At 43.0% G+C, this 22,245-nt stretch overlaps 2 protein-coding genes across 2 annotated transcripts in view; both read left to right on the plus strand.

The window, feature by feature from the left end:
- LOC309702163 (uncharacterized protein) overlaps positions 1 to 22,245 on the plus strand; it is an 854,297-nt gene that overhangs the window by 583,814 nt on the left and 248,238 nt on the right. The gene's annotated exons all lie outside the window — the stretch shown is intronic.
- LOC309702397 (protein NLRC3-like) lies at positions 183 to 17,213 on the plus strand. The gene is made up of 10 exons (XM_082527114.1): positions 183 to 218; positions 1,895 to 2,027; positions 2,283 to 2,384; positions 3,377 to 3,455; positions 3,617 to 3,803; positions 3,932 to 5,732; positions 6,646 to 6,819; positions 7,092 to 7,259; positions 16,170 to 16,216; positions 16,365 to 17,213. The coding sequence occupies exons 2-10, from the start codon at positions 1,906 to 1,908 to the stop codon at positions 16,901 to 16,903; spliced, it is 3,219 nt and encodes a 1,072-aa protein (XP_082383240.1). The 5' UTR covers positions 183 to 218; positions 1,895 to 1,905; the 3' UTR covers positions 16,904 to 17,213.

Here is a 22,245-nt window from a genome sequence, read left to right on the forward strand (position 1 = left end):
CAACAACAAAGTGATGACGGATGTTTGTGCTTCAAACAGGAAAACCAGCAGAAATAAATCACAGCCTGCCAGAGGTTTAGGAATTTCCGAGGTTTATTTGAACGCAGCACAGTGTTACGATGTTCCCGAGTGTCCTCAAACGCCGCATTAGGCTCAAAGTTTAATTTCACTTCCTGAACTTCGTGGAGTGGAGCTTGTTGTTGGTGTGTGAAGAAACTGTAAGTTTGCTTTGTTTCCTCCTTTAACAGTTTGTCTTTAGGAACTTTACTGTTTGTTCAGCTCGTGTTTGATTTCTTCACACAACAAACTGTGTGTGTTTGTATTTCCGGTCTCTCCATTAAAGTCAGTGTGTAATGTTTCCTGGCTAACATCAGCTGTGTGCAGCTTAGTTCAGCACAAATCTGCCGCTCCATAGTTCACGGTAACGGACTCACAGCTGGACCAACGAGGCCGAGTGTGTCCGCCACTCTGAGCTACGTTCGTGTTTGTGTACTTGTAGTTTGTACTTTGAGTTCACTCAGAGCCCACAGAGGACGCAGCGTACGTGATGACGTCACAGTCCTTTACCTCCTTTACTGTCACTGTGATTAATATTTACACACGAGACACCTGCAGAGCTCTGACGCTAAGCTAGCACACAGCATGCTAACACTAAGCTAAAGCTAGGCTAGCCAAGAAGCCAGAGTGACGTAAAGCTGAGTAAACACTGACCCCAGACCAGCACCGTGATAAAGTGAGCTGCTGCTGCTGAACTTGAACAGGTAACAAAGTGATGAGCAGTCAGGCTGCAGGTTTCTACCTGTTCATGTTTCTACAGTAGAATCACTTTGAAGTGTCTTTGTGCTGTTTCATCTTTGATTTGTGTTCATAAACACTCAGAGAAACATCACGTGACCTCATCAGGATCTGTGTTGGTGTGTGGGGCTGTACCTCAGCTTCATGTTGTTACATGCTCATTTGTTCATTTTACACAGTAACATCAAAGTAATGTTATGAGGAGTAATGAAGTAACGTACTCCATTACTTTTAATTAAAGTGTTCTGTGTAATATGTGTAATAATGACTGTTTTGAGTAATGACCAACACTGATCACAACAAAGAGGAAATGCCTCCAACATGCACAAACATTTGAGCCACAACATGCAGTTAATGTGCACAAATGTCTTTGATATGCTGCTCAGTGATGGTGGTGACTGTCAGAGCAGAGCTACTGAGAATCAATAAGTAATATCAATGATGGGATCAGAATCACTAAATTCTTCTCATCCCTGTCAGTATCATACATGTGCTGTATAATGTGATAAATGTAGAGGTGCTGGCTGTTCTCTCACTCTGCTGTTTAGCTGTAAAGGACGCCTCCCTGCCTTTGTCTCATTCATGACCTTTAATAGTCTCTTCTAACATGCAGAGATCTGTATGATCTGTTTCATAGAGTCTAACCAGCCTGTACAGGTAACAACAACAGTCACTGCATCACTGACACACAAACGTCATCTCTGTCAATAACAACATTCATACATGGAATAAAAACACATCAGTGGATCATTGCTGGAGCTGATGTTTGTGCTCCTGGTGCAAAGGCTCTCAGTTTCCTCCTTGAAATAACATCAGTGGTGGGTCAGCGACATGCTTTCTTTCCCTCTCAGGTTTAAATATCTGGGACTCTCCACCGTTTGGTTTTAGAGCTGAAGAAGCTTCTCAGATGAAACGTCTTCCAGAAACTTAAAGACGTCTCTTTTCTCTCCAAGCTCCTTAGATCACATGACCTGGATGACTGAACCTACAGATATATTGACCTGGTTTCATGGTCACATGACAGGTCAGAGGTCAGCGACTGTAACTCAGTTCCTCCTGTTAATGTGAACTCACTGAGTGTTTGTGGTTTACCTCTCAGACTGACTGAAGATGATGATGGAGGAAGAGGAGGACAGAGCAGAGTCTGCAGGGTCCAGCTGTCCGTCTGTGAGGAGTGACCGGTCCAAAGGTCGAAATCCTCCAGGCTTCAGTGGTGAACCTGGAGCAACGAGGTCAGAGAGCTGAACTCACTGAGTAACAGAAATAATTCTGCACTGACATTATAATCAGTGTTGACTCTGGTTGATTGTCTGACTGTGTTTGTGAGCTGAGAGGAAATGAAAATGAGTTTGTAACAAAAATCAGTTTTGTCCAGTTTTCCTGTAAAAAGCTGAACTCTAATCTAAGAGGATGTTACTGACAGGAAACAGCTGCATTATCTGCAGTCTGTGTGATCACAGCTGCTTCAATCATGTTTGTGTCTGCAGAGGTCAGAGGTCACAGTCTGCAGGGTCCAGCTGTCCGTCTGTGAGGAGTGACCGGTCCAAAGGTGTCCCTCCAGCCTTCAGTGGTGAACCTGGAGCAACGAGGTCAGAGAGCTGTGATGACTCCTTTACATGTTTGTGTTTCCTGGATAAATATGACCTGAAACATCCTCAGATTGTTACAAAGATTCATTAAAAAGAAAAGAATGAAAGAGAAAAGATCCAAATGTTCGACTTGGTCATTTGCTGTTTGAGGACAGTGATGCTCATATCTGTGGGGAAAGTGTGACCTGAGTGGGTTCATGTTTGTCTTTAAAGAACAGAGCTGCTCTGATTCTCTTTGTGTCTGATCTGTTAAACAGTCTGAGAGGTCACACAGAGACCCAGCAGCTAAAGCCTGGATCATACTGGCTGCTGTTACTCCATCAGGACAACACTGAACCACAGTGGTGTGGATGTAGTGGATAAATCCCACCATACTGATGCTCAGAGTTAACCACAGGGAACAAAACCAGATGTTACCTTCAGATTGTGACCTTTGGAGTGGACGATGCAGATTTCAATAGAGAATAAATGTTGTTGTTTTTCAGCTGTGAAGAAAGAATCAAATTTTCTGAACTTAAGAATTTATGATGCTGGAAACAACATGGAGACTATAACACAACATTTCCACTGTGTTCATAGAATGAATGTAAAACTGTCAGACATTCATTAAATATGCAAAATGTCTACAGAAGCATCAGAGGGTCAGACGTGAAGCACTCAGTGATTTTGATCAAATGACTCATCAGTTATTGATCTGTACTACACTGATCTACCACGTTAGTAAAGCTGGTGTTCTGGTGGTGGAGGGAGACTCGGATCATGTTCTGGTTTTGGAGCAGTGATCTGCTGATGGTTCAGTTTGATGAGCTTCTTCAAAATCATCCCTGACATCACCACTGAAAGGACGTCCATGAAAACAGACTGAAAATTACTGATATGTTCACAATCTGAGAGTTTAAAACTTGACAGACTTGATTCAGATGAAGTTATTTGAGCAGAAACTCCTGGATCTTTATCCTGTGTGGATCTAATCCTTCATGGTTCCTCCACAGAGTGGACCAGCAGAGCTCAGAGGTTCCCAGTGGTCAGTCTGCCCAGCAGCATCAAACACAGCTGGACTCCATATTTATGGTCTGTACATGTACAACAACTACTGTTACATCTGTTCTGTTCACAGTCATCTCCATGCTGCTCTTTGTAGACCAGTGGATCGTCAGTGTGTCCAACATGGATCTGATGTTTGGCTCCATGACTTCAGTCTGATTGGCTCATTCATAAATATTCTGTTCCAGCTGCTGGAGGACAACATCATCACTTTTGTGAAGAACGAGCTGAAGAAGATCCAGAAGGTTCTGAGTCCAGGTTACCCAGAATGCTTTGAGAGTCAGAGGAGCAGCAGCAGAGAGGCGTTTGTGAAGATCACAGTGGACTTCCTGATGAGAATGAAGCAGGAGGAGCTCGCTGACCGTCTGCAGAGCAGTAAGAGGATTTATCTAAAGATTTAAGCTGCTGGATAAATGAACATTTTCCAGAGATGGAAGATGGAGCAACATGTTTTAAAGATTAGTTATTTTTGGAATTGAGTGTTTATTTTTCTTCTCATTCAGAACTTCAAGCTGCAGTTTGTCATCGTAACCTTAAATCCACCCTGAAGAAGAAGTTCCAGTGTGTGTTTGAGGGCATCGCTAAAGCAGGAAACCCAACCCTCCTGAATCAGATCTACACAGAGCTCTACATCACAGAGGGAGGGACTGCAGAGGTCAATGATGAACATGAGGTCAGACAGATTGAAACAGCATCCAGGAAACCAGACAGACCAGAAACAACAATCAGACATGAAGACATCTTTAAAGCCTCACCTGGAAGAGATGAACCAATCAGAACAGTGCTGACAAAGGGAGTGGCTGGCATTGGGAAAACAGTCTTAACACAGAAATACAGCCTGGACTGGGCTGAAGACAAAGCCAACCAGGACATCCAGTTCATATTTCCATTCACTTTCAGAGAGCTGAATGTGCTGAAAGAGGAAAAGTTCAGCTTGGTGGGACTTGTTCATCACTTCTTTACTGAAACCAAAGAAGCAGGAATCTGCAGCTTTGAAGACTTCCAGGTTGTGTTCATCTTTGATGGTCTGGATGAGTGTCGACTTCCTCTGGACTTCCACAAAACTACAATCCTAACTGACCCTAGAAAGTCCACCTCAGTGGATGTGCTGCTGATAAACCTCATCAGGGGGAAACTGCTTCCCTCTGCTCGCCTCTGGATAACCACACGACCTGCAGCAGCCAATCAGATCAATCCTGACTGTGTTGGCATGGTGACAGAGGTCAGAGGGTTCACTGACCCACAGAAGGAGGAGTACTTCAGGAAGAGATTCAGAGATGAGGAGCAGGCCAGCAGGATCATCTCCCACATCAAGACATCACGAAGCCTCCACATCATGTGCCACATCCCAGTCTTCTGCTGGATCACTGCTACAGTTCTGGAGGATGTGCTGGAAACCAGAGAGGGAGGACAGCTGCCCAAGACCCTGACTGAGATGTACATCCACTTCCTGGTGGTTCAGGCCAAAGTGAAGAAGGTCAAGTATGATGGAGGAGCTGAGACAGATCCACACTGGAGTCCAGAGAGCAGGAAGATGATGGAGTCTCTGGGAAAACTGGCTCTTGATCAGCTGCAGAAAGGAAACCTGATCTTCTATGAATCAGACCTGACAGAGTGTGGCATCGATATCAGAGCAGCCTCAGTGTACTCAGGAGTGTTCACACAGATCTTTAAAGAGGAGAGAGGACTGTACCAGAACAAGGTGTTCTGCTTCATCCATCTGAGTGTTCAGGAGTTTCTGGCTGCTCTTCATGTCCATCTGACCTTCAGCAACTCTGGACTCAATCTGCTGGAACAACAACAAACAACCTCTACATGGTCTAAACTATTTAACAAACTAAAACTTCAATCTCTCCACCAGAGTGCTGTGAACAAGGCCTTACAGAGTCCAAATGGACACCTGGACTTGTTCCTCCGCTTCCTCCTGGGTCTTTCACTGCAGACCAATCAGACTCTCCTACGAGGTCTGCTGACACAGACAGGAAGTAGCTCACAGACCAATCAGGAAACAGTCCAGTACATCAAGAAGAAGCTCAGTGAGAATCTGTCTGCAGAAAAAAGCATCAATCTGATCCACTGTCTGAATGAACTGGATGATCGTTCTCTAGTGGAGGAGATCCAACAGTCCCTGAGATCAGGACGTCTCTCCACAGATAAACTGTCTCCTGCTCAGTGGTCAGCTCTGGTCTTCATCTTACTGTCATCAGAAGAAGATCTGGATGTGTTTGACCTGAAGAAATACTCTGCTTCAGAGGAGGCTCTTCTGAGGCTGCTGCCAGTGGTCAAAGCCTCCAACAAAGCTCTGTGAGTAAATCTGTGATCATGTTTATTTTTAAAATGTTGATTAAAAGTGGTCATAGATTTCTTCCATGACAGATCCATGTCCTAAAACCATGAGACAGCGTAGTTGTATAGTATAAAAGAAAAAAGGAGAACTTTTGACCACAATATTGTAACTTGAATGAACTTTTGATACAGCCTTTAAACATAAAATTTATGAACAGAATCGGTGACAAAGGGCAGCCCTGGTGGAGCCCATCACCCACCGGACTTATTACTATCCAACGTATTGCCGGCTATGCCAACCAAGCTCTTGCAATGGTTGTAAAAGGATCGAATGGCCATAAAATGTTTCTCAGTTTTATTATTTTCAGTCACATCTGTTTTTGATTATTAACTGAATATTTTAAAATTCAGGCTTTTTATGTTATACAAAACATCATATTTTCTTATGATGTCTTGTATTGATTCTGAAGGAATAGTTTTCATCAGTATCGCAGATACCAGCCTGAATTTTACTTTGTATTGGATCAGAAAGGAAATCAGTGGCATCACACATCACTTACAGCAACTTCAGTACCTCTTCATTTTAATAAACTGGGGGGAGGTGCACCAAGATTCAGTATGAGATAAAGAATTATTTTTAACTGTAAGGTTGGAGAAATCTGTTGTTGGAAATTGGAAGAACAGGTCATTTTAAAAATCACTGCATTGTAGTTTTATTCAGGCCCCTTCAATCTGTGATCGCTGTTGCTTTGCATTGTAAATGCTACTATTACAAAAGTCACAAATATTAGTGTATGTGTGTGTTGTTGGGTAATAAACCAAAAGAACAGAATCTACCAGCACCTCACTGATTTCTGCTTAAAAACAACAAAAAAGCAATAAAGCTCTGATTTGTTTGGTTGATCTTGTCTCCCTTCCACCTTGATTTCAGACTGAGTGGCTGTAACCTGTCAGACAGAAGCTGTGAAGCTCTGTCCTCAGTCCTGAGCTCCCAGTCCTCCCATCTGACAGAGCTGGACCTGGGTAACAACAACCTGCAGGATTCAGGAGTGAAGCTTCTGTCTGCTGGGATGAAGAGTCAATACTGCAAACTGGAAACGCTGAGGTCAGATCAAGCAATATCGATTTTTTTTTTCATCAATTAACATCATTTAATCAATTTCATTTGGAAAAAATTAACAGTGTTTGTTTTTTTTTTTTAATGAATCCATCCAAATCACACTAAACTGCCACATTTGTCTTTTGTAACATGAGGCAATAAGGATTCCAGCATGTCCTGAAACAGTGTTGAAATATTGTAAATGTAGTAGCTCCTCATGGCACCATGAATATACTTTAACACAAGTGTTTCATGTCTTCTTGTCATCCTTTCTTCAGACTGAGTGGCTGTAACCTGTCAGACAGAAGCTGTGAAGCTCTGTCCTCAGTCCTGAGCTCCCAGTCCTCCCGTCTGACAGAGCTGGATCTGGGTAACAACAACCTGCAGGATTCAGGACTGAAGCTTCTATTTTCTGCAGTGGAGAGTCCAAAGTGTACAATTCTCAGGTCAGGATTCAGTCTTTTCTGATGATGATTTAAAACCTGAGTCAGGTCGATAAATGGCTTACTCATTTACAACAGGCATGATTTGTCAAATCACCTTATATCTAACCCAAAGGTCCTGTGTTTTACTACTTTGATTTTTTAGTAAAACACAGGACCTCTTAATATTTATCTAAGAGACCATATATAATTTTTTTCCCTGGATCATGTGTGTACCCTCCTGGTTGGAGCTCCAGCAGCCTGTATCAGTGAATGGGACTTTAAATGAAATTGCTGCCCCTGTCAGGAAGAGGTCTGAGTGACACACAAAACAGAAAATATGAGCACTGCATGTGTCTGAGGCTACTCAGATACAGACCTGAATGAGACACTAACTTTGTCTCTGAGAGATAACTTTTATTATTAAATACACTTCATTTCTCATCTGTGTAGAGAATGTAGAGTTTGACATGCTAATATTACAAAATGAAAAATCACACTGAGTCACAAAGAAATTGTTTTGGAGTATTTATGGTTCAGCTGATGAAATTGTTCAAACAAACCAGTAATTTACACCGAAACAGCACAAGTGAAACTTTTTCGAGGGACTTACACTAAGCTTGTCCTGGTACACCTGTAGAGCCCAGCTTCTATGGACCATGAGCTTAAGTTCTGTGCTGCTCTGATTTATTGCCCGTGCTGTCTTTCAGTTCAGCTTTGTCGAGTCTCTGGTAGGATTTCTTTTACATGACCTGTGTAAAAACAAAACAGGAAACACATTAAGCTGAAGTAAGATGCACAATTTGAAAAATGGGGCACAAAAAATGTTGCTGCTTTCTGGAAAGTGCGTCTAAGAAGACCCAATGGAGAAAGTGAAGAGAAAAATCAAAGATTAAGAAGAAGAAAATGGCAGAGGCAGTTTCTCTTGGACTGCCTGCAGATGGGGTGAGACTCTAGAAACAGGGATGATTGGAGAAAATGCAAAGAGGCCATAGGATAAACCAGGAGATGAATACTCTGGTGTTCTGGGGATAGTGGGAGTGAGAGGGAGAGATGCCAGTAAATGATTTCAAGGATAAATTTGAGAGAATCAGAGCTAAGAAACCAAAGCAAGTGGGGAACTACAAACATATGGACAGACTCATAATTAGGCCAAAGACACATTAAAGCAATTATTACAGGTTTAGAAACAGGGATGGATATGAAGGAGCTTAGCATGAATTTGCATTGAGGAAAGAATAGCAACGAGCATCAGAGGAAACAGTTAGGAAAACTAAAAGGATGTACTGGCAGGAATACTGCAGTACTTTAGGAAGAACTACCGTATTTCCCAGACTACAGAGCGCACCTGAATATTAGCCGCACAAGCTAAAATCAGGGGAAAATCCTGTTTTGTACATACATTAGCCGCACCTGACTAAAAGCCGCAGGTGTTTCAATGTTGACTTATCATATGTAAGAGAATATGCACAAAGCGAATTGTCAGGAAAGAGACGGCTGTTTGGAGACACACCCCTTTTATTAATATTTTGAAAAACAAGTTATGGGTACATATTTGCATAACTTTTTAGGTATATGTACAAGTAGCGGTAATTACAAGTACAAAACATGTACTGTGCTTCATAAATGAGTAACAAATGTAGTACATAACAATAACCTACAGCACACCAGAACAATTGATTCGGACTACCTTTTAGGCTCAGGTGCAGTGACACGGCTTTAACAAGAAGAAAAGTCAGTCATTCACCACCATCTTCCTGCGCACTAAAACCACCAAAGTCCTCTTCTCCAGTGTCGGAAACAAACAGGCTCAGGGTGGCTTCGTCATCCACTCTCAGCTTCTTTCTTTCGTTGTCACTTTCAAAACCAAAGAAATCCTCGTTGTCAGTGTCATGTGACCAACATACCACTCTTGAACCCCGATCCTTCCGCCAGGCAACGTAGTGCCGTACAACAGCGGAACAAACAAAGCAAATCCGCTCATGGACAATCCATAGAAAAGCCGCACCTGACTAAAAGCCGCAGGGCTCAAAGCTTGTGCAAAAAGTAGCGGCTTATAGCCCGACAATTACGGTACACCAGTTCAGAATGTGTGGAGTACTGTTAAGAACATGAATGCAGACAGGAAACAACAGCAGTTTTTGTAAAGTAAATTCAAACTCCTTCATTAAATGCAGCTGGTTGAGTTGAAAACAATGGAGAATGATTGTGTTACGTTGTTTATTCTCTATAGAAATGGAGCAGGAGTGCATGCAGAGCTGGACGTGGGCTGTATATACATGCGTGTATCTGTTTTGTCTGTGAGCAGAGAAAACAAAGCGCTGGAAATGTCATATTGAAATGTTAAATCAGGAAAATCCTGGAGAAGAGGATAGTTCTAATGTTCAGTTTGTAATGTTGAATTCAACACAGCTCTTAAATGCATAAAAATGACTTCACCTGACGTCAGACTGAGCAATCGGATTAGCTACTGATATTGATTTAACCCGTTTAGACCTACCATAGAACCAAGTCCGCCAGAGCTTATATTATATTTTTACATGCTGTAGAGCCATTTTTGGGAGCATTTCAAGTTGCTATACATCAATACAACCATTACAGCCTAAATTTTAATAATATGTATGTATTAAGTGCATAGTAATTACATAAATTGCAAAAAAGTGCAATAAACTACAAAAAAATTGAAAATCGTTTTTGTTTTTTTAACATATATTTCTAGTTAGAGAAATTTAAGAGGCTTATCCCTCAAAACTGTAAATACAAAAAAGTTGCACAAAATAGTTTCCCACCTCAGGAAATTTATTTTGAGTGCCTTCATAGTTTTATTTTTGAAATACACCAATTTTTATATACTGCAGGAAAAACGAAAATAAATATTATACTGCAAATTTGCAAAATAACAGCATATGCATCAAAATAAACTATTTCCAGCAGAGCAATATGAGTCCTAAGCATATGTGGAAGGAAACTGTAACCTAGGACAAGCTGATGGCATAAGATGTAAATACAACTCCTCAGGTTTCATATGCAAAAAAAATTATTGCGCTAGCTCACGTGATTACAGTGCTACCGGGATTTAAAAATAGTTGCGCAAAACGGAGTGTGCCCACTCTGACCAGTTTTAAAGGGTTAAAGCAAGAAAATATGGTATTAGCATTAGATGCCAATTCCTATTAACCTTAAATTAGCATTACCTGCTAATGGCAGTCTACTTAGCATTAACTCCTCACTAATGTAATGCTAATTCACATCAAATTATCTTTAGCTTTAGCATTAGCTGCTAGCTTCAGCCTACCTAGCACTAGCTGCTCACATTGTTAAAAGGGAAGAGAAAACGATATTAGCATTAGCTTGTAATAATTATTCACCCCTAATTAGAATTAGCCACTAATGGCAGCATACTTAGCATTAACTCCTCACATCGTTATAATGCAAATGATGCTAACTTGCATTAAATTAGACTGCTGTTATTAGCTAATGCTATTTAGCAGTAGCTGCTCACATTGCTATAAAGCAAAGGAAAACGATATGAGCATTAGGTTCTAATGCGTATTTGCCTTAAATTAGACGTAGGTGGGCAGCACGGTGGCACGATGGTTAGCACTGTTGCCGCACAGCAAGAAGGTCCTGAGTTCAATTCCACCATCAGGCCGGGGTCTTTCTGTGTGGAGTTTGCATGTTCTCCCCGTGTTTGCGTGGGTTCCCTCCGGGTACTCTGGCTTCCTCCCACCGTCCAAAGACATGCAGCTTGTGGGGATAGGTTAATTGGATAATCCAAATTGCCACTAGGTGTGAATGTGCGAGTGAATGTGAGTGTGAATGGTTGTCTGTCCCTGTGTGTTAGCCCTGCGACAGACTGGCGACCTGTCCAGGGTGTACCCCGCCTTTCGCCCTATGACAGCTGGGATAGGCTCCAGCGCCCCCCGCGACCCTGAAAAGGATAAGCGGAAGCGAATGGATGGATGGATGGATGGATGGATAGACGTAGGTGCTAATGGCGGCCTACTTAGCATTAGCAGCTCAGATGTTGTAATGCTAGGGAAAAGAGTGTTAGCATTAGCCGTTCACAATGTTATAAAGTTAAGGGAAATAGTGTTAGCATTAGCTACTCACATTGTTAAAAAGTGTTAGCATTAGTGCATAATGCTAATTCACATCAAATTAGCATTAGTTAATAACGGCAGCCTATTTAGCATTAGCAGATAATGTTGACCTTGGCCCACTGGAAAAGTTCAGAACTAAAGATTTAGGAGTGTTTCTCGATAGCTCTTTCTCATTTGAGAAACAAATAAATTCTGTTATTAAAACCAGCTGTAAGGTTTATATTGTTGATTGTCATTTATGCTTAGAAATATTTACTCATATATGCTTAGAGTTGTATAATCGATTGCATGATGATAGAGGATTGATCCTTAGTAGTCTGTAAAGACTCTGTGTGCCTTCCAGAGTGCTCTGGCATGCACACACCACTTGGGGCCATGAGAGAGGTCGTACCCTCTCTTACTGATTTATGGTGTAGGACAGGGGTCTCAAACTCAATTTAGCTGGGGGCCGCTGCAGGCAGAGTCTGGGTGAGGCTGGGCCGCATTAGGTTTTCCACAAGAAAGGCATGGTTAAAAAATTCCAATCTTCTCAAATCTCTTTATTTTTATTTTTTAACACAAAATATGAAAAATAAATAAACAAATTAAGAATTAATAAGAAAATTAATCAATCTGTAATACATAAATAAAATAATAATAAGATATTTTTAGTCAGTGAACTTGTGTTTTTTTCAGTCTTCTATATCTGCTGTATTTAGATTGAAATGTCTGTATTAACAGTTCTATAACCTTCTTCTGAACATGAATGGAACACTGGAGAAAATGAACTGTTCTTCTGAACATGGCTTCTCTTGCCTACTCCTTGCTGCTAGAGACCTGGCAGCGTTTCCTCTCGCATAGCCGAGCCAGATTTGGCCTGAGGGAGGAAGCAGTTGCGGCCCTCAGTATGTCTTGAAGATGATCATCCGTAAGTCTGGACCTGTACTTGGACTTATTGAAGTTCAAAGTGGAGAAGAGCTTTTGGCACAAGTATGTGCTACCAAAAAGGCACATGGTCCGCTTGAACATTCGGGAAAGCCGAGGGAAACTAGGGCTCAATTCTCTCAAAAATTGTCCAAGCTTGTCTGCTTTTCCACTCACCTCCCTGAACTTTGCTTTGAGTTCAGAGTTGCACTGCAGCTCAATGAGCTCCATTTGAAGCACAGAAGGGGCATCTTGCACATCAAAGGAGAAGGGGTCCGCAAAAATGTGAAAGGTGGCTCTGTGTGTCTTGAAGTCAGCAAATCTGTGATCAAATTCCTCCTGTAGCATCAAAATGACATCAACATACTCGTCAGCACTGAATGGTGTGCCTGCATCCACGAGTGCCTTGCATGCTGGGAAATGGCAAAGGTTTGTCTGAGAGAGCTGAGCTTTCCAGAGCGCCAGTTTTGTGGAGAATGCTCTCACGTTGTCATAGGCAGCACTGACAAGTTGCCCCTGGCCTTGTAACGTCTTGTTCAGTACATTAAGCTCATGTGTCATATCAACAAGAAAAGCTGAGTCCATGAGCCATTTGGGATCAGTTAGCACAGGAACACTAACTCCATCCTTCTCCATGAAGGCTTCACTTCTGCTCTCAACTCAAAAAGTCTCTTTAATACATTTCCCCTGCTGAGCCAACGTACCTCAGTGAAGTCGAGCACATCCCCATATTCTGACTCCATTTCCTCTAAAAAAAGCTCAGAACCTTCGGTGCTTTAAGCCCCTGGATCTGATTTGGTTGATGCATTTCACAACAATAGACATCACATTGTCAAACTTCAGGCATTTGCTGCAAAGGACCTGCTGATGGATGATGCAGTGCAGAGCAATGGCCTCCTCCACGCCTTCCTCTTCCAGTTTGTTTTGTGCCACCAGTCCATGTTTCCTCCCTGTCATTGATGGCGCTCCATCTGTTGTTATTCCAACAAACCTCTTCCATGGCAAACCAACATTCTCAATGGCATCACACAGCTTGTAAATATCTGCTGAGCGGTGGTCTGGCCATGCATTGGAATTACTGTGAGCAGCTCCTCCATCACTTCAAAACTGTCATCAACACCACGGACATACATTGGGAGCTGGGCAGTGTTGGTGATGTCTGTGGTCTCATCAAGAGCGACTGAGTATACACTGAAACATTTGGCTTTCTCACACAGTTGGTCATAAATGTCACTTGACAGGTCAGAAATGCGATCTGCTGCGGTGTTGGCAGAAAGGCTGATGTTGCTAAACTGACCTTTCTTTCCCGGACAGACTATATTTGCAGCCTGCAATATGCACTTTTAGACAAATGCACCTTCTGTGAATGGCTTCCCTGCTTTAGCAATCATCTCACTAACCACGTGGCTCCGACTGCTGCATTATTCTCTTTGGTTGCTTTCTTGGAGAAATCTTGCTGCCTCAGTAGATCTGTTTTAAGACTGGCAACCCGGTTCGCTCTCTCGTCTCCCTGGTATTTTGCATCCAGCTCAGCATGTCTAGTTGTGTAATGACGTTTCAAATTGTATTCCTTGTGCAGCGCAACTTTCTCTGTGCAAATGAGACAGGTCGGGGTGCCCCTGTGCTCAACAAAGAAATATTGCATTTCCCACTTTTCCTGAAATTGTCGGTGCTCATCACCAACCTTTCTCTTCACCGCAGGCTTTGAAAAAGACATGTTTGGGGCTATGTGACATTTATAATTCTACTTGGTGTCACTGTCGCATTGAAGTTTCAATCAAGCGTTTAGCCGACGGACGGGGAACGTCTCAACGCGTAGAGAACGTCATTTCTGCTTCTTTTTCTTGCAACCGTAGCACGGCGATCGGCAGATAAAAAGCCGGTAGCAGTCTCCTTTGTTTTTACGCTCGATGTTCATGTCTTTCATGACGACACGAACACCGTGGCGTTTGCAGATGGTAGAAAGTGCAGGGATAGCGAGCGCAAAAAAGGCGACTGCTCACGGCGCCGGGCTGTTGTTACAGGAGAAAGAAGCGGAAATGACACCGTGACATATAACAAATAACATCAGCTGTTTCTGATGTTAGTTGTTTTGACTGCTTTTACATTATATTGAAATATATGTAATGTTCATGTTTGCTGCAATGCAAACGCAGTGATGCAAATAAAAACATCGAGCCACAAATTACGGTGCGACCCTATAATTAGTCCGGGTTACCGGGGACTGTTGTTGCCGATGAACAGGTGTCGCTATGTGACTGCAGACTAAATTGGGCTGCATTGAGTTCATGACTTTTCTTTTATCCCGCCGCCTACGCATCACTGTGAGAGTTAATATGAGATCTCTCTCTGTGGAAAAATAACTTTAAATCCCACTGACGTGTGTATAAATCTATATACGTATAATGTCCCGCTGGGCAGCAACTTAAAAAAACAACTTTTTTTGAAGTGTTGTGAACGCAGCGCGCTGGGGCGAATGTCGGCGTTTGCCCAATAGAAAGGAGGAAGCCAGCCAGGCACAGAAAGAAAGAAACACTCCAGGGCAACGCTGCTGGAACTTTGACTCATTGAGAAATGTTTCCCTGCTTGCATCAAGCCCAGCTGGTGTCCCCTGAGATCCATATCCCACCCTGATTGGTGGGTTAATTCAGCTCCGCCCACAACACTGTAAAGTGTCATACATTATCAAACTAACATTACATTTTCATATTAAGGTGGGGCCAAAAACTATCGTCCTGCGGGCCGCAATTGGCCCACGAGCCGCGAGTTTGAGACCCCTGGTGTAGGAGGACACCTACTCTGTGTCTGGTTAAGTATAAGAGCCCTTTGTTAGGGGGACCGCTGGACTCTTAGCACCAGCTTTGGGGTCACAGGGTCACATCTGGAACACACACACACAGACAGACACACACACACACACACACAGAGACACACACACACACAGACACACACACACACACACACACACACAGACACACACACACACACAGACAAACACACACAGACAAACACACACACAGACACACAGACACACACACACACAGACACACACACACAGACACACACAGACAGACACACACACACAGACACACACACTCACACACACTCACACACACACACACACACACACACACACACACACACACACACACAGACACACACACACACACACACAGACACACACACACACACACACTATGCACAGACTGGTACTCTTTGTTCATACCTGTGTAAGACGTCATAATGAACTTGTGCATATTCATGTAAGCTCAATAAAGAGCAGTGTTACGAGGGAGCAGACGAGAGCGACTGAGGTCAAGTGAAGGAACGGCGCTGTCACAGTTCTCTCCCTCATCAATTGTCTGGTTCCAGCGGTGGGTCTGTGCTAGACGACCCATCAGCAGCTTTTTCCACTGGTTACCAGTACGTGGTAGAATCCACTTCCAGATCTGGTTGTCTTTAAATCTGTGAATGGATTGGCTCCATCTTATCTCTCTTTAACAAAAGAATCCAAGTGGAGCCCTCAGGTCTGCAGATAAGCAGCTTCTGACCAGAACTAGACGTAAAAACAGAGGTGAGCTTTATCGATGGCTGCAGCCAAACTCTGGAACAGTCGCCCTTCACATCAGGTCGTCACCAACACTGGACATTTTTAAAAGCCGGTTGGAAACACATTTGTACTCTGTAGCTTTCAATCCTGACCAGTCTTTATAGTCATTACTGTGTATGTTTCCTATTTTCTCTCTACTCTGTGCAGCACTTTGGCTCAAGCTGTTTTTAAATGTGCTGATAAATAAATGTAGATTTCTTTGAATAAAACAGTGGAGCCGAGCTTTGAGCTCAGTGTGTAACAGTGTGTGTGTGAGAGCCATGTAATGTCCATGTGTGCATGCTGACTGTGCTGCTCTGACCCCCCTCCTCCTTTCAGGGTGGAGCCTGCTGGAGTCCGATGGTTGAGACCAGGTCTGAGGAAGTGTAAGTGTGTTTTTAATGGGATTCATGAAAACAAAGCAGCACACATTCAACCATCTTCATCATGTCAGGAGTCATCATCAAAGTGTCAATCAATGAACAGATGATGGATCAATAACTGCAGCTGGATTGTGTTTGTTCTCTCCATCAGATTCCTGTCAACTCACAATCGACACAAACACAGTGAACAAATGGCTCCAACTGTCTGACAACAACAGGAAGGTGACACATGTGGAGGAGGTTCAGTCATATCCTGATCATCCAGACAGATTTGATGTTTTTAATTATCAGCTGCTGTGTAGAAATGGTCTGACTGGTCGCTGTTACTGGGAGGTCGAGTGGAGAGGAAGCGTTGATATATCAGTGAGTTACAGAAGTATCAGAAGGAAAGGAGGCAGAGACTGTTTGTTTGGATACAATGATCAGTCCTGGAGTCTGAGCTGCTATAATGATGGTCCTGATTGTGTCTGGCACAATAAGATACAAACATCCATCTCCTCCTCCTCCTCCTCCTCCTCTGTCTCTAACAGAGCAGCAGTGTATGTGGACTGTCCTGCTGGCACTCTGTCCTTCTACAGAGTCTCCTCTGACACTCTGATCCACCTCCACACCTTCAACACCACATTCACTCAAACTCTTTATCCTGGGTTTTGGTTCTTGTCTCCTGGTTCCTCAGTGTCCCTGTGCTGAGTGGAGTGTAAAGAGTGTCTCCTGTTACAGAAACACTCTGACTGTTGAACAGATAGTTCAGTCTGTACATGTCTGTCTCTTTCACTCACAAACACGTTTTCAGATTCATGGATTCAATCAGTTGATGTTTGAAACTCTTCTAAATGATTCCTTGTAAACTTCTTCAGTCACAAACAAACAGGAAGTGATGTCACGTGTTCCTGTTCCTGTCCACACAGCAGAATGAGTCTATTGCTGACAGTGATGTACAAACAGAGTGAGCATTTCTGAGGCCCAAAATAAACTGAGTAGTTCACTGAATGAACAATGGACTGTGAGCTCAGTTCCTTCATCATTAGTATGGATTATATATGTATATGTATTATATTAGTATCATATATATCAGGTGCTGCTGCTTTCAGTCATTGTGCAAATGTGCTGTTTGTAAGCTTGTAAAGCTGCAGTCAGCTGAGACTGAAGAAGTCACCTGATCAGTGAGCAAACGTTTCTGAAAACGTCCAGATGAACAGAATCAACCTTTTGGGATCAGCCAGCAATGCAGCATCATTGTTGTTCAGCTTCAGAGGTTTGCAGGAATGAACTGATGACCAGAAACAGCTGCAAAGTCCAAGAAAATACCAGCTGGAGTTCAGCTGCATTTGAAGAAGTCAAAGAAAAGTAAGGATGGCAAAGGGCGACGTTTTCTTCCAAAGAGCTGCAAACATGGTCGACGCCTCATTAGAAGAATCATCTGGACATTTGTGAGGAACTCTAACCAAGAAAGCAACGTCACACAGATCCAACAGACAGTTTCCATGACTGCAAGTGTTGAGTGGAAAAATGCTACATTGCATTATTGCATCCTCTCACCACAGGAGGCGCTGTTGGCACCACTGATTGCTGATCAGCTGTTCTCTGATGATCTGATTGATACTGTGAATAACGGGACTCACTGAACTCTGTGACACAGTGAAGATTACAGAGTTTAACTTCACCCTTTAAGACTGACCACAGAACCAAGTCCGCCAGAGCTTTTGTTATATTTTTACATGCTGTGGAGCCATTTGTGGGAGCATTTCAAGTTGCTATACATCAATACAACTGTTATAGCCCTAATTTTAATAATATGTGTGCATTAAGTCCATAGTAACTACATAAACTGCAAAAACAACCTCTGCTCATCCATCTCTGTGTGTATCAGGATACATTTGGTTCATAATACACAGAAAAATCAGAGTTATTACCTGTAATAAATGTGAAAGATTCCTGCAGTGATAACCAGGCAGGACTGAAACACATCCAAGCTGTCACCACGGTAACAGCACCGCCCATCCACAGGTGAGGGGAGGAGCAAAAAGAGGGACTTTGACCATTTTATACTAAAAACACTCAACTAATGTTTCTAATATGAAACAAATAAGCCCACATTAATGTGAGCGTTTATTAAATAATAATAATGATGATTTCCTCCTGATCTCATTTCCACAGCAGAGAAAACTGTGGTGTATATTGAGGTGGAGGGTGTGGTCTGTGGCTCAGGTGTAGAGTGAGGGTGGGGTGCACCACAGCAGCATGCTGGGACTGCTGAGGGTGGAGGAGGGAGTGATGATGACATCAGAGCTGCAGCACAGAGACCAGTGAACACACAGTCTGTTCATCTTTGCATAGATACAATATACAGCACAATATTGAATGACAGACACGCTGTGGGAGCTTCCACAGATACACTGACGTCAGCATCCAGAGTCCTCCTGCTGCTCCCCCCTCAGAGCCCCGTGATCAGCACCAACACATTCAGTTAGATGACAGAGTCCAGCTGCAGCTAGAATCAGCTCCCCTCTGTGAACAACAGCACAGCGTCAGTGTTTCACACTCAGTGAAAGGAGGAAACAGCAGAAGAACACCATGTGTGCTACGTTTCCCAGGACACACTACAAACTGCACAAATACAGAGCAGCACGTGGAAGGACCTGGAGCTGCATTTACAGAGCTGCAGACAGCGTGATGTCCTGTATGGACAGGTGGAAGGAACCAAGTCCTCAGCTGGAACACTCGTGTTTGTCCACAGACAGGAAACACAGCAGGAAACTTCCTCACAGAAGTGCAGCTCATGGATAACACACTTCCTGTCAGTCAGAATGAGGCTGCAGCCAAACACAGAAAGGTGTTTTTGTCCAGATGAGCCCAGAGAAGAAACACGAGTGTTCACAGACATCAGAAGCTCAGAGAGGTGAAACATGAGGTTGGAGTCCTCGTCAGCATCCAGAAGAGCTGCTGTGAAACCCTGAGTACTCATGACAGACTCTGATGGCACAAACACATCATGATTCAAACAGAAAGACAAACATGGAGCTCCTGATCCTCCTGCATGAGAACAAGCTGACATGAGCGCTGTGTCTGAGAGTGTCTCCCTGTCACAGTGACAATAACACAGCTGCTGCTCACAGTCATTAAACTGACCTGAGGTCAGCTGTGCTCCTTACATATGAACCATGTGACCTCACATCAGTGCTGTGGATGACTGTAGTCATAGAAGAGTAGAGCTGTAGCAGGTGGTGTGAGGAGGAGGTGGTGTATTCTAGTTAACGCAGTACTGAAACACTCCAGCAGAGGGCGCTGTTAAGTCCTTATTGTAACACAGTTACTGTGTGCAGTTAGACTTCATACATAATCTGCACTTATTTCCATCAGACATGCTGTCAGTAAATGATTGGTTTCTATTGATTCTACTTCCTGTTGACTCGTTTGATGACAGTGAAACAATCACAGCTGATTGTGTGATGATGTAAACTGTCACTGTTACATTCAGTGTGTGTGACATAATGTTAGTGCAGGCTGATAACAGCCTGGTTCTGTTAGAAACACATGAACGTGTCCATAGATCAGTGTGTGTTTAACATGAGAGCTTCAGCCCTGCTGATGTGTTAAATAAAGACATGCAGGAAAACTGATGAGACTCTGAAATAACTCTTTATATTTATAATGTAACTCTGCATCAAAAGAACAACAAAGGATCCCAGACAGGTTTCTGTGAACAAAGACCATTCTGATGTTTCTGTGTTTCTAACACTTTGACATTATTAGTAAACAGACTGCAGTGAGCAGCATTTATAAAGAGCTTCTATATAAAGATATGACAGCTGTTTGACAAGTTTATCACTCTGTGTTTGGACCTGATCAGTCCAGCTGTTTACTTGAAACATGTTCATTTACCTGTTCTGTTATATTCATGTTCTTGTCTCTGTTGAAAACACATTTTAATGTCCCTCAGATTTTTCTCCCAGATGAATAAATATAAAAATGACACAAACTGACTGCAGCTACTTTTTGTCCTTTCTGTCAAAAACCTTCATGTGACTCATGAGAGACACGTTTCAGCTGTTTGTGACAGATCAGAGGCCAACAAGTCATTTATAACACTTTCCATCATTGTTTAAAGTTCTCAGTGTTTCTGTGTTGCTGCGTATAGGATCTCCCAGCATCATCACTGTGCTGTCCAATCATTGTGTGCGAGGTTACCCTTATAGTGCGATGTGTGTTTGCACAAAGAGAAGCATGTGTGTCAAATATAAATAAGCACAGAACAGAAACAGCTGCTCGTTTCTTCTGTTTAGAGTCAAGTTAGTGTTTTGTGTCTTTGTTTGAGGCCTGATGTCGAGCAGAGGTGTGTGTAACTGCACTGGTCTGTTATATGTGTGAAGTGTGTGCTTCTCTTCAGCATCATCTTTGTCACTGCTGATTCCTTTGTGTCATCATGTGTTGAGAAGAGAGAACAGTTATAACGGAGGAGCAAAAGGAAGCCCTGAAATCTGCATCAACAAGGAAGTGTTGGCTCACCAGTGATCCCAGCAGAGCCACTGGTTTGGCTCCAGTTGTTCTAGATTCAATGATGTTGTTGCTACAGATACATGTCAGCATCTTTATCTGAACACAAACAGGGACTCATGTGTTCCCACAGCCAGATGCTGAGAGCCATTTCCTTGTAGTCCTGTGTCTACATACATGAACCATTAGATGTTATTGGAATGATTGTCAGCTCTGATAGTTTCATGTGTGTTTAGCTGGACGCTGTTTGATCCTCGACATGTTTAAAGGTGTCCAGTCCTGAGACACTGGGGCTGGAAACAGCTGTGATGTCATTGGACTGTCACACAGACAGAAGTGCATGAAGTGAGCAGCCGAGGAGCCGCTGATGTTTTGGATTCAACAGCATTTGAAAGGTCGACACAGACACATTTGCACACAGAAAGCTGAATCTGTCATATGCCACAGTGAACTCACTGTTCAGTGTTTTTCAGGAAGCTTCTTAACTGCCTCTGCTGCCAAACAAGCAGCTGATGTCCTTGAGAAGAAGCTGAAGAAGTCTTCAACAACAAATACAGGATACCAAAATACCAAAAAGTTCTACTTTGGTTTCATCTGACCACATGACATTCTCCCAATCCTCTGCTGTATCATCCATGTGCTCTCTGGCAAACTTCAGACGGGCCTGGACATGCACTGGCTTCAGCAGCGCAACACGTCTGGCACTGCGGGATTTGATTCCCTGCCGTTGTAGTGTGTTACTGATGGTGACCTTTGTTACTTTGGTCCCAGCTCTCTGCAGGTCATTCACCAGGTCCCCCCGTGTGGTTCTGGGATCTTTGCTCACCGTTCTCATGATCATTTTGACTCCACGGGATGAGATCTTGCGTGGAGCCCCAGATCGAGGGAGATTATCAGTGGTCTTGTATGTCTTCCATTTTCTGATGATTGCTCCCACAGTTGATTTTTTCACACCAAGCTGCTTGCCTATTGTAGATTCACTCTTCCCAGTCTGGTGCAGGTCTACAATACTTTTCCTGGTGTCCTTCGAGAGCTCTTTGGTCTTGGCCATGGCGGCGTTTGGAGTCTGACTGTTTGAGGCTGTGGACAGGTGTCTTTTATACAGATGATGAGTTCAAACAGGTGCCATTCATACAGGTAACGAGTGGGGGACAGAAAAGCTTCTTACAGAAGACGTTACAGGTCTGTGAGAGCCAGAGATCTTCCTTGTTTGAGGTGACCAAATACTTATTTTCCACCCTGATTTACGAATAAATTCTTTACAAATCCTACCATGTGGATTCATGGATTTTTTTTTCACATTCTGTCTCTCACAGTTGAAGTGTACCTCTGGTGCAAATTACTGACCTCTGTCATCATTTTAAGTGGGGGAACTTGCACAATCGGTGGCTGACTAAATACTTTTTTGCCCCACTGTGTGTGTGTGTATATATATATATATATATATATATATATATTTTTTTTTTTTTTTTTTTTTTACATACATAGTTTTTTGTTGCCTTATGGTTCCAAGCGCTGTCACCAATCTTTGCATTTTG

Source organism: Aulonocara stuartgranti (genome assembly GCF_965226115.1).
Source record: "Aulonocara stuartgranti genome assembly, chromosome: 3".
Lineage (NCBI taxonomy): Eukaryota > Metazoa > Chordata > Actinopteri > Cichliformes > Cichlidae > Aulonocara > Aulonocara stuartgranti.

Excerpts from the sequence above, each read along its gene's own strand:
- LOC309702397 (XM_082527114.1), top strand. The coding sequence starts at position 1,906 with ATGATGATGGAGGAAGAGGAGGACAGAGCAGAGTCTGCAGGGTCCAGC. Across the intron at positions 3,804-3,931 it reads CGCTGACCGTCTGCAGAGCA|AACTTCAAGCTGCAGTTTGT; the intron begins GTAAGAGGATTT and ends CTTCTCATTCAG. Across the intron at positions 7,260-16,169 it reads CCAAAGTGTACAATTCTCAG|GGTGGAGCCTGCTGGAGTCC; the intron begins GTCAGGATTCAG and ends TCCTCCTTTCAG.